General features: G+C 43.4%; 1 protein-coding gene across 4 annotated transcripts in view; it reads right to left on the bottom strand.

The window, feature by feature from the left end:
* Positions 1–21,946, bottom strand: part of fsd1l (fibronectin type III and SPRY domain containing 1-like) — a 137,042-nt gene extending 115,096 nt beyond the window's left edge. For all 4 annotated transcript variants that reach the window (XM_039759706.1, XM_039759709.1, XM_039759710.1 and 1 more), the window contains exon 1: positions 21,791–21,946. In XM_039759706.1, coding sequence (XP_039615640.1) covers positions 21,791–21,805 — 15 coding nt within the window. In that variant the 5' untranslated portion in view covers positions 21,806–21,946. The remainder of the gene's footprint in view (positions 1–21,790) is intronic.
* Positions 21,947–22,173: the final 227 nt, after the last annotated feature.

The following is a 22,173-nucleotide window of genomic DNA, read 5'->3' as shown; positions in this document are numbered from 1 at the left end:
CAGTGTATTCATTAGATGAGCGGTAAAAAGTAAGAGCGAGGGAGGATGACTTATTGAGGCATGCAGGCTGTAGTGCGCGTCAACTCTATCTGAATTGCGATCACATTTGAAAAAATATATCTTTTCAAGTTCTATTTAGTCCATATGTGTCAAACTCAAGGGCCACGGGCCACATCCGGCCGTGTAATTATATCCGCCCCGAGATCATTTTATATACTGTATTATTGTTATTAAAGCCGGGTATATGAAGCGCTGGTAACACAATAAACTACAGATCCCATAATGCAGCGCTTCAGCTGCCTTGCCAACACTTACGCGTTAATCAAGTCTAGCTTATGATGCTGCAAGTTATTGCGAAGCTAGCTCACACGATGCTGAAGAGAAAAGTTGATTCTGAAAATAGAGCCTTTAAAACCGATGGGAGGCTGAGTATATGTTTACTGAACCCGTGTGTCTCATTTGTGGAGCTAATGTGGCTGTAATTACAGAATTTAATCTAAGACGGCACTATGAGACAAAACATCAGGGTAACCTGAAAGACCTGAATGCAATGCAGAAGATACAGAAAGCAGAAGAATTAAATAAGAATCTGACACTTCAGCGGACGTTTTACCGTGCACAATCACAAAGTGATTTCAAGTGAAGCTGCTTTTATGGGAGACACAAATGCACCAGTGCACCTTGCCCTACTTTCCCTGTTGCCAAGTAATGTTAAACCAAGTCGTCACTACGGTGTTCCCAAATCGCACTTTGCTGATAAACTGGCGCACTGAGTTTTGCACGGCGCTTTGGTGACTTTGAAGAACAAAAAAAGTCCGTCTACATGCGGCTCGAACCTTGTGCATGTTTGGTAGCACATATCTGTGTGAGAAGCTCTTCTCAGTGATAAAGACTAACAAAACAGCACACAGGAGTCGCCTCACTGATGAGCACCTGCAATCCATCCTGAGAATCTCCACAACACAGAACCTCACACCAAACAGAAACGAACCTGTGGCCAAAAAAGATGCCAGGCGTCCAGCTCTAAAATGACATATGAGCAAAGACAACTGAATGATTTGATTTGTTATTGCTGAAAGGAACACATTTTATTTATATTTCCAGGTTTTGTTATGCAGCATGTTCATATTTGAATTTGTATAATTTTGACAGGATATATTTTTATGGAGAGCAAAATATTATAAGTTGTTTAAGGTTTGAGTTGATTTATTCAGGAATAATATTCCTGTCTGTTTTACCATTCCTACCAAAGATATTTCTGTCGACTAAATAAAAATTCCTTCTATTTAAAATTTAAATAGAACTTGAACAAATCGATAGTTCATAATATCCACGCAGACTTGCACGTAAGAGCGGGAGTCAGTGTATTGCACTGATACGAAATAGCTGTGTGTGTATATATGTAGATATGTATGTATATGTATATATATGTTTAGATATGTGTGTGTGTATGTATGTATATATATATGTATTTGTGTGTATATATGTGTATGTATGTATGTATGTGTGTATGTATATGTATAGATATGTATATATATATGTTTGTGTGTGTGTAAATATATATATATATTTATATTTATATATATATATATATATATATGACAGCAACACTCATCACTCACAACAGTGACAAAACAATTACATTGACAATCATGTTACGTTATTTTCAAAATGTTTCCTTTTCTTTTTCATTGCTTCTTTAACACACTACTTCTCCGCTGCGAAGCGCGGGTAATTTGCTAGTCCTAGATAATCTCCCATCTGAGTACTGGCCGGGCCAGGACATGCTTAGATTTAGGTGGGTGACCTCTTCTGAAGTGCATCTGGTATGGCAGCTGAAGGTCCAATTAAAGTAGAGATCCAACACCAATCACGTGTGCACATGTGACGATGGCCAATGAAACGGAAATTTGATCCGACTCAGAAAATCATGGCTGGCTTAAGGAGCGAAGAGGCAACAGGAGGTGACTTTAAGTGTGCTGAGGGTTTGGAGAGGAATGGCACCAGTCATATCTCAGCCATCTCATTCTTGGCCTACTACTTCACACACGGTCCTATGATGAAGAAATGACACAGAGAGGCACTGGTCATGAATATCTGTGCCCAGCAGTACTAATGTTGGGTCATCAGTACTGGGTCACCGAGCTCTCATCTTAACTGTGGACAATGAAGCTCCTGCAGTGTGTATGAATGAGTAGGCAGGTCTGGCCTGTCAGCAAATCCAAAGCAGCAATTGTCCACAATGTCACGAGATGTTCAGGTCCAAATTCAGAACCAATCAGGCACTAACAGATTGCCCTTTTTACATTTTCTATCCTCAGGGTTATTCCTGCCACCTCAGTCGAGGGGGTGGCACCCTAATCCTGCTAATCGTGGGATCACCTTCATGGCTCCTCACCATCGCTGTTCTCCTTGGGAGTCATAATCAAAGTACTTACAAAGCTAAATTGACTTAAAATAGCATTATAAACTCATTAAGAGCTTCACAAACTACTTACAATTTCTAAAGGATCTCAGCAGCAGAACTACAGCTTAGGCCAACACACCCTGGGCTTAAAGTCAGAACAGAAGAATGGATTCCAGTAGGCTGCTGTCTGTTATGATTAGAGTTGTTTTATTGATGTTTTCTAACATATTTAAAGGAGGTATAACTTGTCACGTGCATGTGCATAGGAGACAGCTGAAGGACTATAGTGACTGCAGTTGTACCACCGCTCCAGGGTTGGCGCTGTGTCCTAATGCCTCTTTCTTGTTCTCCCTCTGTAGACCGGATGATTGACAGCGAGAACACCTCTGATGTCACTTCCGCCGTCTGTCCACCTGGACCCGCCTCTTTCAGGCAGAAGGGCCAACACCAGAAGCTCCACCATTTTGGGACAGTTCTGTCTTGGACTCACAACTACAAAGGTGACTCCGCAATAATTGCGTGTTCTTTTTTTTTGTTTACTCTGCTGAATCCACGTATATGGGGTGATTAGATTTATTATTGTTTCTCTTTCATTTGTAATGGGCGCTGTCATTTGAAATTCTATGAATTGGGCATCTCCTTGGCGATCCTTCCTTGAATTCCCCGGGAAGTGCAATGTGCATGACATCTTTGAAGTGACTGTATACAGACTTGCAAAGGGATTGCTTCCATATCCAAGATTTGACGAAAGAACCTGTAACTGTGTGCGATCAAACACGTCAAATTCTTGTCTACCAGCATTTCACAATTAGATTCGGTCTTTCGGTTTACAAATCTACATCACATTAGACAATCTACTAGCGATTTTCAGTCGTAGCCTTCGTTTAAATTATCTCAGCGAGTCGGAGAAAGTCGTCAGGGCGCTCCTGTGAGGTCAATCACCTAATATGATATAGTCAGAAACTCATTCTAAATAATCTGTGACTCACTCTGACAAGTTCTGTTTTTAATCTTAGGGGTGAGCTCAGACTGAAGGGCAGAAAAATGAACAAAAAAGACTTGAAACCCTGTCTGAAACGTAACAGGCTGTGCTGAACAGTCAGCTTCGTGATTAGTAAATGTGACATAGCCAGTAATATAGAAAAAGATAGATAGATAGATAGATAGATAGATAGATAGATAGATAGATAGATAGATAGATAGATAGATAGATAGATAGATAGATAGATGTGAAAGGCACTATATAATAGATAGATAGATAAATAGATACATACTGTAGATATGAAAGGTGCTATATCATATATGGATAGATAGAAGATACGAAAGACACAATATGATAGATAGATAGAAATGTTAACATAGTTGGCAGGATTAAATAGATAGATAGATAGATAGATGTGAAAGGCACTATATAATAGATAGATAGATAGATGTGAAAGGCACTATATAATAGATAGATATATAATAGATAGATAGATAGATAGATAGATAGATAGATAGATGTGAAAGGCACTATATAATAGATAGATAGATAGATAGAAATGTTAACGTAGTTGGCAGGATTAAGATAGATAGATAGATAAATGTGAAAGGCACTATATAATAGATAGATAGATGTGAAAGGCACTATATAATAGATAGATAGATAGTCTGAACAAACACCAGAATGACTAAAAATGAAGAAAGTTAAAAAGAAAGAAAATTTTTCATTTGACAGTGCCTGTCCCAGTGAGGCGCTATAAAGGTGCATTGCTGTTGGTATAAAGGAGCCCCCATAGTGTTTCTTGACTCACTTCTGCTGAATAATTTGTTGGCTGACAGTCCTCAGTGCTTGTGTGTCACAGAGAGGATGTGTAGCATTGTTCATCATGGCACTCAGTTTTGTTTTCTTTCTCTCCTTTCCTAAGACCTCCAGGGGGTCCATATTGTGTCCTTTTAATTAGTTTATTTACTCGGTGGGCCTCTCTTGTAAGTGATGTTACCAGCCCAGCACACCACACTGGCCATCACAGAGTTGTTGAAAATGTGGAGGATGCCACTTCCCACATTAAAGGAAGAAGATTCTGTGCTGCCCTTTCTTGTATAGTTCCTCAGTATTACAAGACCAGTCCAGCCTGTCATTGATGTGGACCCCCTAAGTACTTGTAGGAGTGCACCACCTCCACACCCACACCCTGTGACCAGACATGGAGGTTCCTTGGTGTGGTGAAAGTCAATAAGCAGTTCCTTGGTTTTGCTGATGTTGAGATGCAGACAATTCTTAGAAGTTTTCCCCCTGACTGCTGTGTCTTACCAAACCCCCCCCCACCCCCATCATCACTACATCCCATAAGTGCAGAATCATCTGAAAATTTCTGTAAGTGACCTGACCTGCTGTTATATTTCTAGTCTGAGGTGTACGGAGTGAAGAGAAGAGCAGACAGGCCTGTTCCTGGTGGTGGTCCAGTGTTGCTCACACAGTCCTTGAGTCTCACACATGGTGGTCTACCTGACATGACCGTCCATCATCCAGGACACCACTGGCTCATCCACCCGCATACATCTGAGCTTCTCTAAGTGACGTGATCTGCTATTATATTTCTAGTCTGAGGTATACACAATGACGAGAAGAGCAGACAGGCTTATTCTCTGTGGTGCTCTGGTGTTGATCTCACAGTCCTTGAGTCTCACAGACGTTGGTCTGCCAGACAACCAGACAGACAGACAGATTATTCTTTATTTGATAGTCTTTTATCCAGGACACCACAGGCTCCAACTCGAAGGCAGCTAAAAGACAATAGCGCTGTGTTTTGTTTTGTTTTTTTCAAAACAATTCAAAGATTTTTTGGGTCCCCCTATACAGGAAGAGTAACCCACAATGCTGCTGTAAGTCACCCATTTCACGTCTCTTTAACACAACATGACTTGAATGGACTCACAGCCTTATATTTCATTTCCTTTCGACGTCTCCCTTTTGCTCCGACTACATTCAAGTCTTCCTCAAAGACGCCCGCTTGTAAATCTTCCCCAGGTGGTCCATCTATTAAAACTACACAGAGACCCACACTACAGGGACTTTGGCAGGCGGAATATCAACAGGCCTTTCTTGCTCCTTGTGTGGCGTTTGTGTGAGAGCCGGAAAATGAACGGCGAGCGCTCACTGGATGGCTGACTTTAGGTAACAAAGCCCGGTGACAACCAAAATGGAAATGAGGCCCCTCTATTGTGTGGTGGCTCCATATGGTGTCCAGGGAAAGCTCATCTGAATGCGACGGACCCCCGTAAGTTACAAAGCTCACAAGAGGGGGGTGGGGTGAAAAGAACCAGTGTTCAGGAATCAGTTACTGGGACCTCTAAAGCGCTGATCCATTTTCTGCGCCCATTACAGGGTCATGGAGAGCTGGAGCTTATTTAGCAGAATGACAGCAGAAACTAACCCTGGAGGGGATGTCGATCCATCTCAGAGCACATTCTCTGCCACACTCCTAACTGCTCAGCTAATCTGGAGACACCAAGCCACATAACAGTAGGCCCCAACATTGTCTGGGGGCAATGAAGTTTGAGCAATTATGGAGGGTCCCCTTTGTAAACCAGTAACCACTGTTACCTTCTTCAATGGGGTTGTTCCACGACGGATCACCACAAATTTTTTAAAACTGTATCCACTACATCTCAAATTTTGATGAAAATTAACGGTTCTGAGTTATCTCCCAAGTCGAACTCAAATGGCGTGAATAAACATTTCCTATACGTTATAGTTTTTGAGTTATGGAAGGATGACATTTAGAGTCATGTCTAGGGACCCACTGGGATTAGGGCCCCCTGAAGCTTACAACTTCATTAGTTTCAAAGTAGAATTTGATGTGTAGACTGTATTTTAGTTCCCTTCGTGGCCAACAGGTGGCGCTCCAGCTCCCCGTATGCCCAACACAACACCCAAGGCTTTATTTGTGTGGAAAACGTTTCAATTCGTTTCCCACCACCATCAAGCACAGTACAATATGGGACACAATGAGCACAGCCCTCTCTTTTCTTCTTTCTGTCTGTCTCTGTCCTTACACCTCAACTCCTCCACTGGTAAGCTTCGTCCTCCTCCTCCTCCCGACTCAGACTCTCTGAATGAGGTAAGGTGGCTCAGTTTGTAGAGCATCTGGTGTACCGTAATCAAAATCCGGCATGGACCCCAACAGGGCTGAGCTTCCAAGGTCCAGGCATGTAGCACTGTAGCAAGCCAGAGGGGCTGCCCTCTGCCGTCCCAGGTAAAATACATACTGTCCCATGCAAGCTCTTTCCCCCTGTCTTTTCCTTAAGAAGGTGTCCCAGTTCGGTAAGTGTCCCGGTTGTCCATTACACTATATATATATTATATGTATATACTCAGCAAAAAAAGAAACGTCCTCTGACTTTCAACTGTTTTTACTTTCAGTAAACTTAACGTGTAAATATTTGTATGAACAGTAAAAGAGTCAACACCATAAGGCATAAACTACAAATGTTTCACAATGTGTCCCTGAATGAAGGGAGGCTCAAAATCAAAAGTACCAGTCAGTATGTGGTGTGGCCACCAGCTGCTTGAAGTACTGCAGTGCATCTCCTCCTCATGGACTGGACCAGATTTGTCAGTTCTTGCTGTGAGATGTTACCCCACTCTTCCACCAAGGCACCTGCAAGTTCCTGGACATTTCTGGGGGGAATGGCCCTAGCCCTCACCCTGCGATCCAACAGGTCCCAGACGTGCTCAATTCCTTCGATGATAAACACGAATCCGTCCATCACCCCTGGTGAGACAAAACCGTGACTCATCAGTGAAGAGCACTTTTTGCCACTCCTGTCTGGTCCAGCGAAGGTGGGTTTGTGCCCATAGGCGGCGTTGTTGCTGGTGATGTCTGGTAAGGACCTGCCTTACAACAGGCCTACAAGCCCTCAGTCCAGCCTCTCTCAGCCTATTGCGGACAGTCTGGGCACTGATGGAGGGATTGTGTGTTCCTGGTGTGACTCGGGCAGTTGTTGTGGCCATCCTGTACCTGTCACGCAGGTGTGATATTCGGATGTACCGATCCTGTGCAGGTGTTGTTACACGTGGTCTTCCACTGCGAGGATGATCAACTGTCCTTCCTGTCTCCCTGTAGCGCTGTCTTAGGCGTCTCACAGTGCGGACATGGCAATTTATTGTCCTAGCCACATCAGCAGTCCTCATGCCTCCCTGCAGCATGCCTAATGCACGTTCACGCAGATGAGCAGGGACCCTGGGCATCTTTCACAGTCGGTAGACAAGTCTCTTTAGTGTCCTGCGTTTTTACAACTGTGACCTTAAATGGCTACTTTCTGTAAGCTGGTAAGGTCTTAACGACCATTCCACAGGTGCATGTTAATTAATTGATTATGGTTAATTGAACATGCATGGAAAACATTGTTTAAACCCTTTACAATGAAGATCTGTAAAGTTATTTGGATTTTTAAAACATTATTGTTGAAATACACAGTCCTGAAAAAGGGACGTTTCTTTTTTTGCTGAGTATATAACATAATATATAAGCCAACCCGCGGTGTACCATACGCCACATAATCAGGCCGGTTTTTTAATGATTTTTAAGCACAGGGAGAAAATTAACATTTGAAAAATGGGTAATGTAATAAATCAGCAAGAAAAGCAACATTGTAACAATGCACGGAATGGACCAACACACAATCGTCCGTGACTGAAAACTGGCGGACCGCCATCGCTCATGTGCCCACCTCCAACTCGTCACTTGAGTCGTTGTCGTCTTTGCACAGTCCAGATGCACCTGTGACTCATGTCTTCCGTGTTCCTGCAGGAGCATCTAAGAAGACGCAAGTTTGTGGCTGATGCGAATTGCTGTATGTAGCGTGTAAAACAGTTTGCTATGGTGCATGCGGTCGTGCGTCACAACCGAAAACTCACTTTTTAAAGACTGCTTACTGCATTGTGTTTTAACCTCAGTTATAAAGGATTGGTTTAAGGATCCCATGGGATACCCCTCGCAAACCGTTTTACACGCTGCATATGGCGACTCCCTCGGCGTTCCTTCCTGCGTGCGCCATAGGTATCTTACTTGTCGGCGGCTTAGTGAATCCACCCCCCATTCGGGCATGCTTTCCATGGGTGTCTTGCCTTAGTGAATTATATATATACACTCACCTAATGGATTATTAGGAACACCTGTTCAATTTCTCATTAATGTAATTATCTAATCAACCAATCACATGGCAGTTGCTTCAATGCATTTAGGGGTGTGGTCCTGGTCAAGACAATCTCCTGAACTCCAAACTGAATGTCAGAATGGCAGAGAAAGGTGATTTAAGCAATTTTGAGCGTGGCATGGTTGTTGGTGCCAGACGGGCCGGTCTGAGTATTTCACAATCTGCTCAGTTACTGGGATTTTCACGCACAACCATTTCTAGGGTTTACAAAGAATGGTGTGAGAAGGGAAAAACATCCAGTGTGTGGTAGTCCTGTGGGTGAAAATGCCTTGTTGATGCTAGAGGTCAGAGGAGAATGGGCCGACAGATTCAAGCTGATAGAAGAGCAACTTTGACTGAAATAACCACTCGTTACAACCGAGGTATGCAGCAAAGCATTTGTGAAGCCACAACACGCACAACCTTGAGGCGGATGGGCTACAACAGCAGAAGACCCCACCGGGTACCACTCATCTCCACTACAAATAGGAAAAAGAGGCTACAATTTGCACGAGCTCACCAAAATTGGACAGTTGAAGACTGGAAAAATGTCGCCTGGTCTGATGAGTCTCGATTTCTGTTGAGACATTCAAATGGTGGAGTCAGAATTTGGCGTAAACAGAATGAGAACATGGATCCATCATGCCTTGTTACCACTGTGCAGGCTGGTGGTGGTGGTGTAATGGTGTGAGGGATGTTTTCTTGGCACACTTTAGGCCCCTTAGTGCCAATTGGGCATCATTTAAATGCCACGGGCTACCTGAGCATTGTTTCTGACCATGCCCATCCCTTCATGACCACCATGTACCCCATCCTCTGATGGCTACTTCCAGCAGGATAATGCACCATGTCACAAAGCTTGAATCATTTCAGATTGGTTTCTTGAACATGACAATGAGTTCACTGTACTAAAATGGCCCCCACAGTCACCAGATCTCAACCCAATAGAGCATCTTTGGGATGTGGTGGAATGGAAGCTTCGTGCCCTGGATGTGCATCCCACAAAGATCCATCAACTGCAAGATGCTATCCTATCAATATGGGCCAACATTTCTAAAAATGCTTTCAGCACCTTGTTGAATCAAAGCCACGTAGAATTAAGACAGTTCTGAAGGCGAAAGGGGGTCAAACACCGTATTAGTATGGTGGTCCTAATAATCCTTTAGGTGAGTGTAGATAGATAGGATGGCACGGTGGCGCAGTGGTAGCGCTGCTGCCTCACAGTTAGGAGACCCGGGTTCTCTTCCCAGGTCCTCCCTGCGTGGAGTCTGCATGTTCTCCCCGTGTCTGCATGGGTTTCCTCCCACAGTCCAAAGACATGCAGGTTAGGTGCATTGGCGATCCTAAATTGTCCACAGTGTGTGTGTGTGTGTGCACGCCTTGCGGTGGGCTTGCGCCCTACCCAGGGTTTGTTTCCTGCCTTGCTCCCTGTGTTGGCTGGGATTGGCTCCAGCAGACCCCCGTGGCCCTGCAGTTAGGATATAGCGGGTTGGATAATGGATGCATATATACTATATATATATATATATATATATATATATATAAATACTGTCACATACAAACGCTTAGGGAGCAGCTTAAAGACCTAAAGAGCAGTGCGAAATCGCAAGGCAGGGGACGATGACGGTAGAGGGAGCATCCCCCGCGTGTGGAGAAGAGCACGTGTCCGTGATATCTCTGGCAATGTGCAGCTACCCTCTAAAACACATGTAGCTCTGATTTCTCTCTCAAAAACGTCAAAGGTTACTCCTTAACAATGTGTAGATGATAATGTCTGCTGAACAAACAGGTGCGCTCCAACATGTGGCGAGAGGTCCAGCGACTCAAATGGAGACTGGCGTGTAAGTGAGGATGGCCCCCGCTCCCTCCCCTCAGCCCCGCAGGCTCTCTCTCAGATTGGCGCGAATAAATTAGTACCGCCAGCAAATTATGATACTTAGAGCGATGAGTGGAGTCGCAAAATCAACCGGAATGTTCAAGCAAATTATATATAAAACCCGATCTAAATCCGTGAAATAGTTCTCTCGTGAAAAGTGGACAAACAGACAGACGTTGGATTTTATATATATATAAATGTAAAATAAGTAAAAAGTGAAACGTCTTGAGTGCATATGCATTCACACCCTTTGCAATGAAACCCCTAAATAAGATCTGGTCAAACCAACTAACTTCAGAAGTCAATCCTGAGGGGTAAATTAGACAGATTCGGCAGCAGGAACATAAAAAACAAAGATAAGGAGTCACTGAACAAATAATCCATACTGTCAATTGATAAATTAATCAATAATAAATATTATGGCCTGTAGGGGACATTGTAGCACCCCAAACACAACCATGTAGACACAAGTCTTGGGGTCAAATGTAAAGTTTAATACAATTAGAGTACCTTCAACAGGTTTGAAGCTGAACCCAAGCACAATTCAATTCTCTTCTTCATTCTTCCTCTCCTCCTGCCTGGTGAGCTCTGTCCCTACTCTGCACCCGACTCCAACTCACCTGGGTGAGCCAACGTGACTCCTTTTATCTAAGATCTGGGAGTACTTCCGGGACTAGGACGTGGTCTGTGGGACGTACTTCCCAGATCATTTAGAAGTTAAACAAAGTAGGGAGTGCAAATCCCCTGGTGGCATCCACAGTACCCAACAGGTTTTCCCCACTGGACTATAATTCCTAATGGGCAGCAGAACCCAGAGATACTGCCTTCTAGTGTATCAGGGTGAATGTAGTCTTATTTGATTGTCATCCCCGGACAATACCATTACAGGTAAGGGTCCCGGAGCCCATCCTGACAGAGACGACGACTCATGCATGTTGTCCATTACAATGTAAATTGTGCAAAAAACTGCAAAATGATCGTAAAAATATCAGCATTTAGTTTGGGACTTTGGGCGGAAGCACTGAATTGCCTGATAGCAGTGGGCAGAAAAGATCCCCCAGAGATGCTTCTTAGCACACTGTGGAGGAATGAGCCTGTGGCAAAAACAGCTCAAAAAGGGCACCCCCTGAATGGAACGGGCAGACTTGTTTGTGATGGCATCCAATTGTGTCACTATCCTCTTTTCCACAACAGCTTCCGGTGAACAGAAAGCTGAAAAACCAAATGGCAAAGTCTGAAGTAGTTTGATAATATGCCATAGAAATTGGGGGTCCGGCTAGCTGAACATTAAAATCTGCAGAATAGACGATAAATTAGATACAGTATGGAGAATATCACCAGCTTGTATATACACCTGTATGATGGACAGCTGGGTCCACTGCCCGACCAGGACGCCCCTGCTGCAAATGTTCCAGGGGAGCAAATATGGACAGCTCAATACCTTCCCCTGGATGCTTGGTGGCAGCCTCCCGGACCGACGGTGATTTCCCAGCCTCCCGCCTGGCTCCATGGGAGATGGAGTCCTCCACAGCCTGGTTGGGAGCTGGGATGGCCGCTAGGGGGAGCTGCATGGTGTCAACAGCCCGGTTGGATGAGTCTTCAGCCCCACCCGGAAGTGCAATTAGGACCAGGTGGTCAAGCACCTGGAACGCTTCCGGGTGGGCTATAAAAGGGGCCAGCCACCAAAACTCAAGAGCCAGAGTCAGGAGGAGGAGGACTAAGTTTGGTGAGGAGGAGTGGTGGACGTTTGGTGTTTTCCTTTGTGTGTTTTGTGCTTTGGGACTGTGTTGGGCTGTGTGACTCGGGGAAGATGTGTCCCATAGCTGAAGAATATAATAAAGTCTCTGTTAATTTTGTACGTGCCTCTGCATCAGTCTGTGCCGGGTCGGCTATACAGCGTCCAGATTACAGTATATATATATATATATATATATTATAATATTATAATATTATTTCTTTGTATCAGTATACTGCTGCTGGATTATGTGAATTTCCCCTTGGGATTAATAAAGTATCTATCTATCTATCTATCTATATATATATATATATACTAGCTGCTAATATTCTCTCTCTCTCTCTCTCTCATATATATATATATATATATGGAGAATATATACACTATATGTTTCTTAAGTAGACGAGTCATACTACACATGAATACACAGAATGCAGTCTGCAAATAAAAATCCATGCCATTTTTCATGACACGTACACAATCAAATCGCTGCATGTCAAAGACCACTACATGTCCATTCTGACTGTTTCCCTGCTTTAAAGTGAACAGTGATCTCTCATTGACCCCTGCACACTCCAGCTAACTGCTGGGAATTGAAGTCCTCTTGGCTGAACTGCCACAAGCAAATCCTAGTAACTAAACAGCAATATACAGGAATACTGCGGTTTAACAGCCTAATGAGACTTTCCCATTTTTCGGGTGACAGGACACAAAATCAAAAGTGATCCAAAATGGGAACAAGATGCAGCTGTCTTAAGCTGTTCCCAACATGAAAGCTGTCAGTACTGTGATATTAACAATCGCCATTACACTGCTGTGATAATGCTCCATAATGAAGAGCACAAATCCTGCATGAGGTTCCAATTGATTTGTTTGTAAAGAAAAGTTTAAGGACATCTTTCAAAAATTCTCCTGATTTAAAGAAAGCAGCCACTCAAATGTCTAGCCCTGCCCAGGCCAGGAGCCACACACGCATCTAGCTCCGCCCATCCTGTGAGGTGCTCACAAACAGTCCTGCCTGTGAAGAGCTCTCCGCATATATTTTTAGTTTATTCTCTGAGAAACCCAAACATCATTTCATTTGTTAGGCTTTTAGAGGGCCTATACGGGTTCCTTAGGGGGTCCCAAACCATCCCAGGCCCTTAATATTTCTAACATTGTTCAAAGATGTTCCTGCACTAGGGAATAAGGTGATCAACACTCATTAGAACTAGGAGAACAAAATGACCTATAAATTAGACATTTCATTCCTCTCCACCAGAATGTTAAAATGCTGCTGATATTTTTTCACATGAGTAAGCAGTTCTTACCAACCTTCAAAGTAAAGCACAAGAGCAGCCTTACATAAGATGGCTTTGTAATTTGAAAGGCTGCCAGTTTAGAAAATGACACTTTGCCATTGGCGTGCCAATATGTGAAGGGTGGGGCTGCCCTTCTCTGTAATATTTGAATCTATCTATTATAGAGTGCCCTATCTATCTGTCTATCTATCTATCTATCTATCTAATATATAGTGCTTTTCATATCTATTGATCTATCAAATTGTGCTTTTCATATCTATCTATCCAGGGCCATCATAAAATATGGGCACTTGCCAAGGGCCCTAGGAGCATAGGGGGCACACAATGTTTCTGATGCTTATGTATGTTTCTTTTTTGCTAACAAAGCAGGTGCTACAGCAGTACACACTTTTCCTGAGAGACTATGATGCAGTTAAGATGGCAATCTGTCTATATATCCAGGTATGTAATCCTGCCAACTACGCCATGATATCTATCTATCTATCTATCTATCTATCTATGTAATCCTGCCAACTTCGCCATAATATCTATCTGTCTATGTAATCCTGCCAACTACGCCATAATATCTATCTATCTATCTATCTATCTATCTATCTATCTATCTATCTATCTAATCCTGCCAATTACGCTATCTGTCTCTAAAATGGCACCCTTCTTATCTATGCATCTACATGTTTATTATATAGTGCCTTTCATATTTATATATCTCTGTCTGTCATATAGTGCCTTACCTGTCTACCTATGTATCAAGAAGTCACCTTCAAGGTAGTCTCTCTAAAACAAGACATAATCTGTACAACTTGGGACATCCACAAGTGAACTGGGTTTAGAAATGGATGGGAACAATAACAGAGCTTCCTGAGTGTCACCTTTCTAAACCAATCTAATGCCTCATGAAGGCGGAGCTCAAAGTAGGGCGGTGCTTTTGAACTGCAGAGATCACAGAGGCTCTCATTCACCTGGTCCTGCAGACAGCCAGCTTCTGTTTCCAATAAAGCGTCTACAGTTGAAAAGTCTTCTAATTAAACCTATTAGACGTGTAAATGTATGTCGTGTGTGTGGAGAGGTCATTGCACATTTTAAAATAAATATAACCCAACAAAAGGGAAAAACCTTTCTGTGGAATCAGATTATACATTGAAATTCAATGACATCAATGGACGAGTGGTAAACGTGAACAATATGTCGTCACAGGCACTCTGTGTTCTCTCTGTTGTTTAGCGTTATGATGATGGTGCAGGAGTCAATGTAAACTTCAAAGAATTGGCAGACACGTTCATGAAAATATGAACTGTAAAATATTAATTTGAAATAAACGCTGTGTCACGCTCCGTCTAAAGGACCTCCATCAAGAGAGCGGATAACAACGAGCCACAGAGACAATCTGAATTCCCACGAGAGACACTTTAACTTGCTCCCAGCTCTTAAAACAATGACAAGCGTCAAGCAAAACATGCAGCTTACCAGCAGTAGAAAGCCATCAGATAATCCGACTGTTTCTCCTTAGCGTGCGTTCAGCCACCCTACATCCCCCCACCCCCCCTTCACAAAGTGAGCGGCAAAGACGCAAAGTGACAAAAGGACAGCTCTTGTACAGGCTCATCAATGATCGGGCAGCGCAACAAGCAAAACAGGCAGCTCGCCAGCAGCAACAAACCAGCAGATGATCCGACCGCTTCTCCTTAGTGTGTGTTCAGCCAGACCCCCAACTTCACAACAGGAGCAGCAGAGACACGAAGTGGCAAAATGGACAACAGCTGCACAGGCTTTGATATGATCGACGGGCAGCGCGACAGCAGCAGCAGAAAGACAGCAGATGATCCGACGTCATGTCTTTAGCGTGTGTTCAGCCGCACCCCCTTCACAACGCAAGCAGCGTTATACGTCCTGCAAGAAAGAGAAGTAACCACGCCCGGGGCTGGAAATAAAGGACAAGTATTGTTTTTAAAATGTCATGCGAAACAAGGCAGTGAGACATCATTTAAAACAGGCTCACGGACATCTATCCTAACAGTTGTTGAATTGCTTTTGACAGACACGCTTCATGTGCTCCCAGCTCTTAAAACAACGACAAGCAACATGCAAAACACGCAGCTCGCCAGCAGCAGCAAGACAACAGATGATCCGACCGCATCTCCTTAGCATGCGTTCAGCCGAACCCCCTTCACAACGCGAGCAGCGTTATACGTCCTGTGAGAAAGAGATGTAACCACGCCCAGGGCCGTAAATAAAGGACAAGTTTTGTTTTTACAAAAGTTTTAAAGTAAAAGTGAAAATAATGCATATGTAACAATTCCCATGAAAATAACAAACTCTTTAAATTGTGCATTTGGTAAACCAAACCCGGGGGTGGGCGAGTGAAGCGAGCAGGGGATGGAGCCCCCTATTAATACTGAATATTGAGAATGGAAATATTAACATTACCAGACTGACCAGTAACAGACTAACTGATGTAAGCTCAGGGTTCTCCAACTCCGCTCCTGGAGGGCCAGGCAGTGGCTGCAGGTTTTCATTCTCATCCATTTCTTAATTAGTGACCTGTTTTTGCTGCTAATTAACTCCTTTTCAACTCATTTTATTTGGCTTGCTCTCGAAGACTCAGACCCCCTTAATTGTTTCTTTTTCCTTAATTAGCTGCCAAACAATAATGAGATACAAAATGAGCCAAAGCCACTGGTGTCCATCATACAATATCTGAAAATAAAGAAAGGTGAAGGTCTCAGGAATGTTGATCTGCTCGAGTCCACAAAACATTTTAACGGTGCTCTTAGTAAAGAGAAGATCAACAAGAACAAAATGCAGGCCACCGGACAATAAGAGCAGCAACATGCTGTGGTTTTAAAGAACGGGTTTAATTAACAACCTAATTGCCTAATAAAAAGCAACTGGTTGGAGTTTCAGGCCCTGACTTAGTTGGTCTTCTGTTGGCTCCCTCACTTCACATTTCATTTCTGTTTAAGGAAAGAAATGAAGCAATTCTGAGGAACAATGAAGAAATTCAGGGGAACGAATCTTAAAGAACCAAGTCAATTAAAATGAATGGAAAAGGAGTTAATTAGCCGCAAAAACTGGTCACCGATTAAGAAAAATGTTAGAATGAAAACCTGCAGCCACTACGGCCCCCCAGGACCGGAGTTTGAGAATCCTGAGCTAACATCAGTTAGTCCGTTACTGTTCGTTCTGGTAATGTTAACATTTCCCTTCTCAATATTCAGTATTATAGATCGAGGTGACTCACTTAACGTAAACTCTTCTAATAAACAAATTAAACGTATAAAGCGTTACCGTATTTGACAGTTCGCGGTGTGTACATCACCATTTTAGACTGACGTCATAATCTGAAGTCGGACAACTGTGGACTTGAGAGACCAGGCCCAATTCTGTAAGTAGGAATTCCAAGTATGGAGTGCGCTTTCCAAGTTGGAAGTCGGAAATTATAAGGACTGAGGTTTAGTCGAACGAAGCCTACAAAAGACTCACATCAACCGGAAGGAGGTGTTAAGATGGAACCAGGAGATCAGACTGTTTCCTAGTTGCTCGCTTTTCTTTGACTTAACTGGATGTTTCGTACCCTTGTGTGCTTGTTACGTTTTCTGGTAATTTTCTATTATCGTGACGCAAATCGCTGTTCCTCCGCGTGAACAGACTTGCGTCGATTTTAACGTATGGTCCCTCACCTCCAATTTGTGTCCTCTCGCGACGACTGACATCCCATGTGCATATAATTGTTCCAGTCAACTATTGTCTAATTGGTTTTTGCACCATTTCACTGACGTTAGCTCCTCACACCATGAATGAATGAACCAAACCGCAGTCATGAATGGTAATCGGGAATTCTCCAGCCAGTTCCCTTGTCGGATGGTGACACTTGTGTGGCAAGTTTTCCTGGAGCACCTCCACTTTACCCGGTCGGAGACATATAATTTCATAGGGTGGCTTCGGGGATACTGCCTTTCTATTGGAAGAACACCTGTGTCCTGAAGAAAGGACACAGATGTCTCCACGCTGGTTGGTAGTTCCCAGATTTTCATTATTCCGGAGTACACTGCACTATCAAAGAGATAACGTGAAAAGATTAGCGGCAAGGAATTAATTCACGCTTTTGTTTTCAGTCGACTAGATTACTGTAACGCACTCCTCTCAGGACCACCCAAAAAAGATGTAAATCATTTGCAACGAGTGCAGAATGCAGCTGCTAGAATCCTAACTGGGAAAAGAAAATCCGAACACATTTCTCCAGTTTTGATGTCACTACACTGGCTGCCTGTGTCATTCAGGATTGACTTTAAAATACTGCTTATGGTTTATAAAGCCTTAAATAATCTCGCCTCATCTTATATATCGGAATGCCTGACGCGTTATATTCCAAATCGTAACCTCAGATCCTCAAATGAGTGTCTCCTTAGAATTCCAAGAACAAAACTTAAAAGAAGTGGTGAGGCGGGCGGCCTTCTGCTGTTATGCACCTAAAATCTGGAAGAGCCTGCCAATAGGAATTCACCAGGCTGATACAGTAGAGCTCTTTAAAACACGGCTGAAAACACATTACTTTAACATGGCCTTCTCATAACTTCACTTTAACTTAATCCTGATACTCTGTATGTTCAATTCTTCATAATAACTATTCACAGTGGCTCCAAAATCCATACTGACCCCAACTCTCTCTTCTGTTTCTTTTTCCGGTTTCTTTGTGGTGGCGGCCTGCGCCACCACCACCTACTCAAAGCTTCATGATGCTCTAACATTGATGGACTGAAAGCCAGAAGTCTACATGACCATCATCATCAGGTCCTTCCATGAAAACCCTAAATCCAAAGAGGACTGTTTGACTTATGCTAGGTAGATTGCCCAGAGGGGACTGGGCGGTCTCTTGGTCTGGAACCCCTACAGATTTTATTTTTTCTCCAGCCTTTGGAGTTTTTTGTTTTTCTGTCCACCCTGGCCATCGGACCTTACTTATTCTATGTTAATTAATGTTGACTTATGTTTATTTTTTATTGTGTCTTCTATTTTTCTATTCATTTTGTAAAGCACTTTGAGCTACATTTTTTTGTATGAATATGTGCTATATAAATAAATGTTGATTGATTAATTGATTGAACTGTCAACAAGGCATGCGTGACTCGCAGTGGAAGACAGTGGAGGCGGCAGCGCTCAAATTATACGGGGGTCGGCTAACTAAGCAACATCAGGTTATTGAACCCGTGTCTTTCTTACAGCGTGCGTGACCCCATACAAAAATGGGAATAGCTAATTCTCTATTAAAAAAAAAAAAATCCTGGAGAGAAACATAAGGGCATCGAGACACACCCCTTATTTTAAATATTCATAAATCGCAAACATCTTCCGACATCATCGTGGAGGCGGGGTTAAGATCACGGAAGACATTTAAAAGAAACCGCGAGATGAAAGAGATTGGCCACGGAGCATCTCGCGGGGACCTTAAACATGAGACTTTGTGCCAAGAGATTGACCCAGGACCGTCTCGCGATGACATAGAACATGAGATTCTTGCAAGACACGCCATACTTACAACCAAATATCAAATAAGCCAAGAGGCAGGAAAACATTCAGTCATCTAAAGGATTTGAGCGCAAACAGATCCAGGGCTCTCAGTGCATATAAAGCGTGTAAGGACAATACGTTATAAATAAAACGTAGACGACTAAGCGAAGAAGAAAGCAGCGCGGAGAAAAGAGACTCAAAAGTGTTGGAGAGAAAAAACAGCAAAAAAGAATAATCTAGGTGCAAATTCAGAAAATAAGGAAAGTAATTTTCAGCCCGGAACAAGTGGAATTGAAAAAGAAGCGCATCCAGTCAGGCTCAGAATTAAAAGACAAAGTAGAACTTCATAAAGACGTTCACAAACGCCAGGGCGCTATACACGTGCAGAGCAGGTTAGAGATTATGAAAGCAGTGGAATTCGAAAGGCTCAAAAAAAAACATTGATGTGATACACATGTGGAGAAAGTTAAAGGATATGAAAGTAGGAAAATTAGAAAGTATAAAAAAAAGAAAGTAAAGATCACACGAGCGCAAACAAACAAACTGCCTCATTAAACTATGCACCTGTCTATCTTTGGTTTTGCACAGTAATCACTGTACTATTGCACCTTAACACTTAATTCTACTTTATTCACATGATTTTACTTACAGTATTTATTATGGTCTACTATACTGTTATCTTCAATAGATGACTTTTTGTTAATCTAATGGATATTCTTCTAACTTTGTACAGTTTTTGATAAGCGGATCAGGATGCATTTCACTACGTGTTGTCCTGTATATCTATTCGTCCATCCATTATACAACCCACTATATCCTAATTACAGGGTCACGGGATCTGCTGGAGCCAATCCCAGCCAACACAGGGCGCAAGGCAGGAAACAAACTCCGGGCAGGGTGCCAGCCCCCCGCAGTCATTAAAGTTATTTAATATTTATAAATATCACATCTCTTATTATAGGTTTTTAAAACTGTATTTGCATATTACTTCAGCCAGCCATTACCCATCCCGCTATATCCTAACTACAGGGTCACGGGGGTCTGCTGGAGCCAATCCCAGACAGCATAAGGCACAAGGCAGGAAACAAACCCCAGATAGGGCGCCAGCCCACTGCAGGGCACACACACACACACACACCAAGGACAATTTAGACTCGCCAATGTACCTAACCTGCATATCTTTGGACTGTGGGAGGAAACCCACGCAGACACGATGAGAACATGCAAACTCCACGCAGGGAGGATTCAGGAAGTGAACCCGGGTCTCCTAACTGCGAGGCAGCAGCGCTACCAACTGAGCCACCGTGCCGCCCCTGCATAACTATGCATGTGGCAAATAAAGAATCTTGAGAATTTCGAAAAATGCATTTATTGGTTACTATGTAAAAGAAAAAATGATTAACTGCTGATGATGAAGATCGTTTTGTCTGTGCTGAAATTCCAAACAGAGAAACCTATCCTGAATTACGGTAGAAAGTCATTAAACACACGTCTCACTGTCCTCATTAAACAGATTCAGCACATTGGGGCTTGCAAATATTGTTTTTCCAGAAGTTCTGAAATAAAAGTGAAACTAATGAAATAGCAACAATTCAAAGAAAAAAAAAATCTTAAAAGTGTGTATCTGGAAAACCAACCACGGGGGTTGGCGAGCGAAGCGAGCGGGGGGGCAAAGCCCACTAGTAGTAGAAAAAGACGACGAAGAAGATACTTGGCCAATAAATGGGATCCTAATTCACATTCATGTGCCTTTTGCTGTGTGGTCCCAAGATGGATGTGAACCTGAGATATCAGGGTTGCCACTCGAACGTCTTTCATCACTAAAGGACACTTTCTCTCTTTTTCAGTAACTCAGCCACTTTCCAGAGAAGCATCCATCCTGCAAAGCCCCACTGACTTTGTCACTGTATGTGCCACAGCCCGGCAATCCCATTAAACCCCAACCCCCTTCACCCTTCACAATGAGAGAGATGAGTCAGAAGATATTCAATCCTGCTTAAGCACATAAAACCCTGGACAGCTTTCTTAGGAAATGCCGGTGTGGCTGCCATGTGCAATCATAAGGTGGAGATGGACGTGGCGTGTTGTTGCAGTTTTATTATTGTTCAGCTCTCGTGATCAGAGTCCCTCCCAGAAGGCAAACAGGAAAAAATCAAAGTGCATGGATGTGCAGAATGGATATCAACCATTGATCTAACCTTAGTAGTCAAAGCCCCTCCCGGTGTTGACACCTGTTACTAACAGTTAATTGATGGGAGACCACCTTTCTGCTCCACATTTAGGACCCGGCCGTTATCTACCACACCTCACAACTCGCAACTCCAAATGTTATGGCACGAACAAGGACAACTCCCGTTGCAGGGCATATGCCTGTAGTTCCAAAGGCCGGGCACAGAAAGCGTCACAGTGTCCAGTCTGCTGCTGTCATTCAGCGCTGCTGCTTCTTCTACTCTCGCGCACGTCTTTTTGTTGCATAATTTAACAGAACATTCAAACCGTGGGCTGTGCCACACAAAAGCCGCCTGCTCGCCAGTTATACCACCCTGCTGTGGGGGTCCTATCTGTGCGACAATCGGTGAGAGAGACAGAGAGACCGGGGGAGAAGTGCAACCCTACGTCCCATGAAAGAAATAACGGCATCTCACCCTAACGCGGACACGAACAGTAGAGATCCGCTTACAACTTGTAAGAAATGCACCATCATACATAATACTGTATGTCATGCAAATTCCGATCGCCCAAAACTGAGCAGCCCTGCCGAAGCGCCGAAAGTGCGGCTCACTTACTTTTTGTGAGTCCATGCTGTAGAAGCCAATGGACGTGAAAGGCGAAGGTTCCGCCGCAGCGCTTGGATCCCACAAGTTTATTTTTTTGCTGCTGTTGAATTTGGAAAGCGATCATTAGGAAAAAAAAACCCCTCAAACACAACCATAGACAAGACAGTCCTCCAGTGACATGCGCAATTGGAGCCCGCTAGTCAACCCCGCCTCCACGATGACGTCGGAAGACGTTTGCGATATATTAATATTTAAAAGAAGGGGCGTGTCCGACGGCAGGAGTCGCCTTCGCTTTTTGTTCATAAATTCTGCTCCTTTGGTTTTTGTGCCGTCGCCGGCAGGCATCTTTTCTGTGCAGCGAAATCGCTTAGATTAATCTCGTGTTTAGTGTC

Source organism: Polypterus senegalus, chromosome 7 (genome assembly GCF_016835505.1).
Source record: "Polypterus senegalus isolate Bchr_013 chromosome 7, ASM1683550v1, whole genome shotgun sequence".
Classification (NCBI taxonomy): domain Eukaryota; kingdom Metazoa; phylum Chordata; class Cladistia; order Polypteriformes; family Polypteridae; genus Polypterus; species Polypterus senegalus.
Note: the sequence above shows the minus strand (reverse complement) of the source record. Positions and strands in the feature narration are given on the sequence as shown.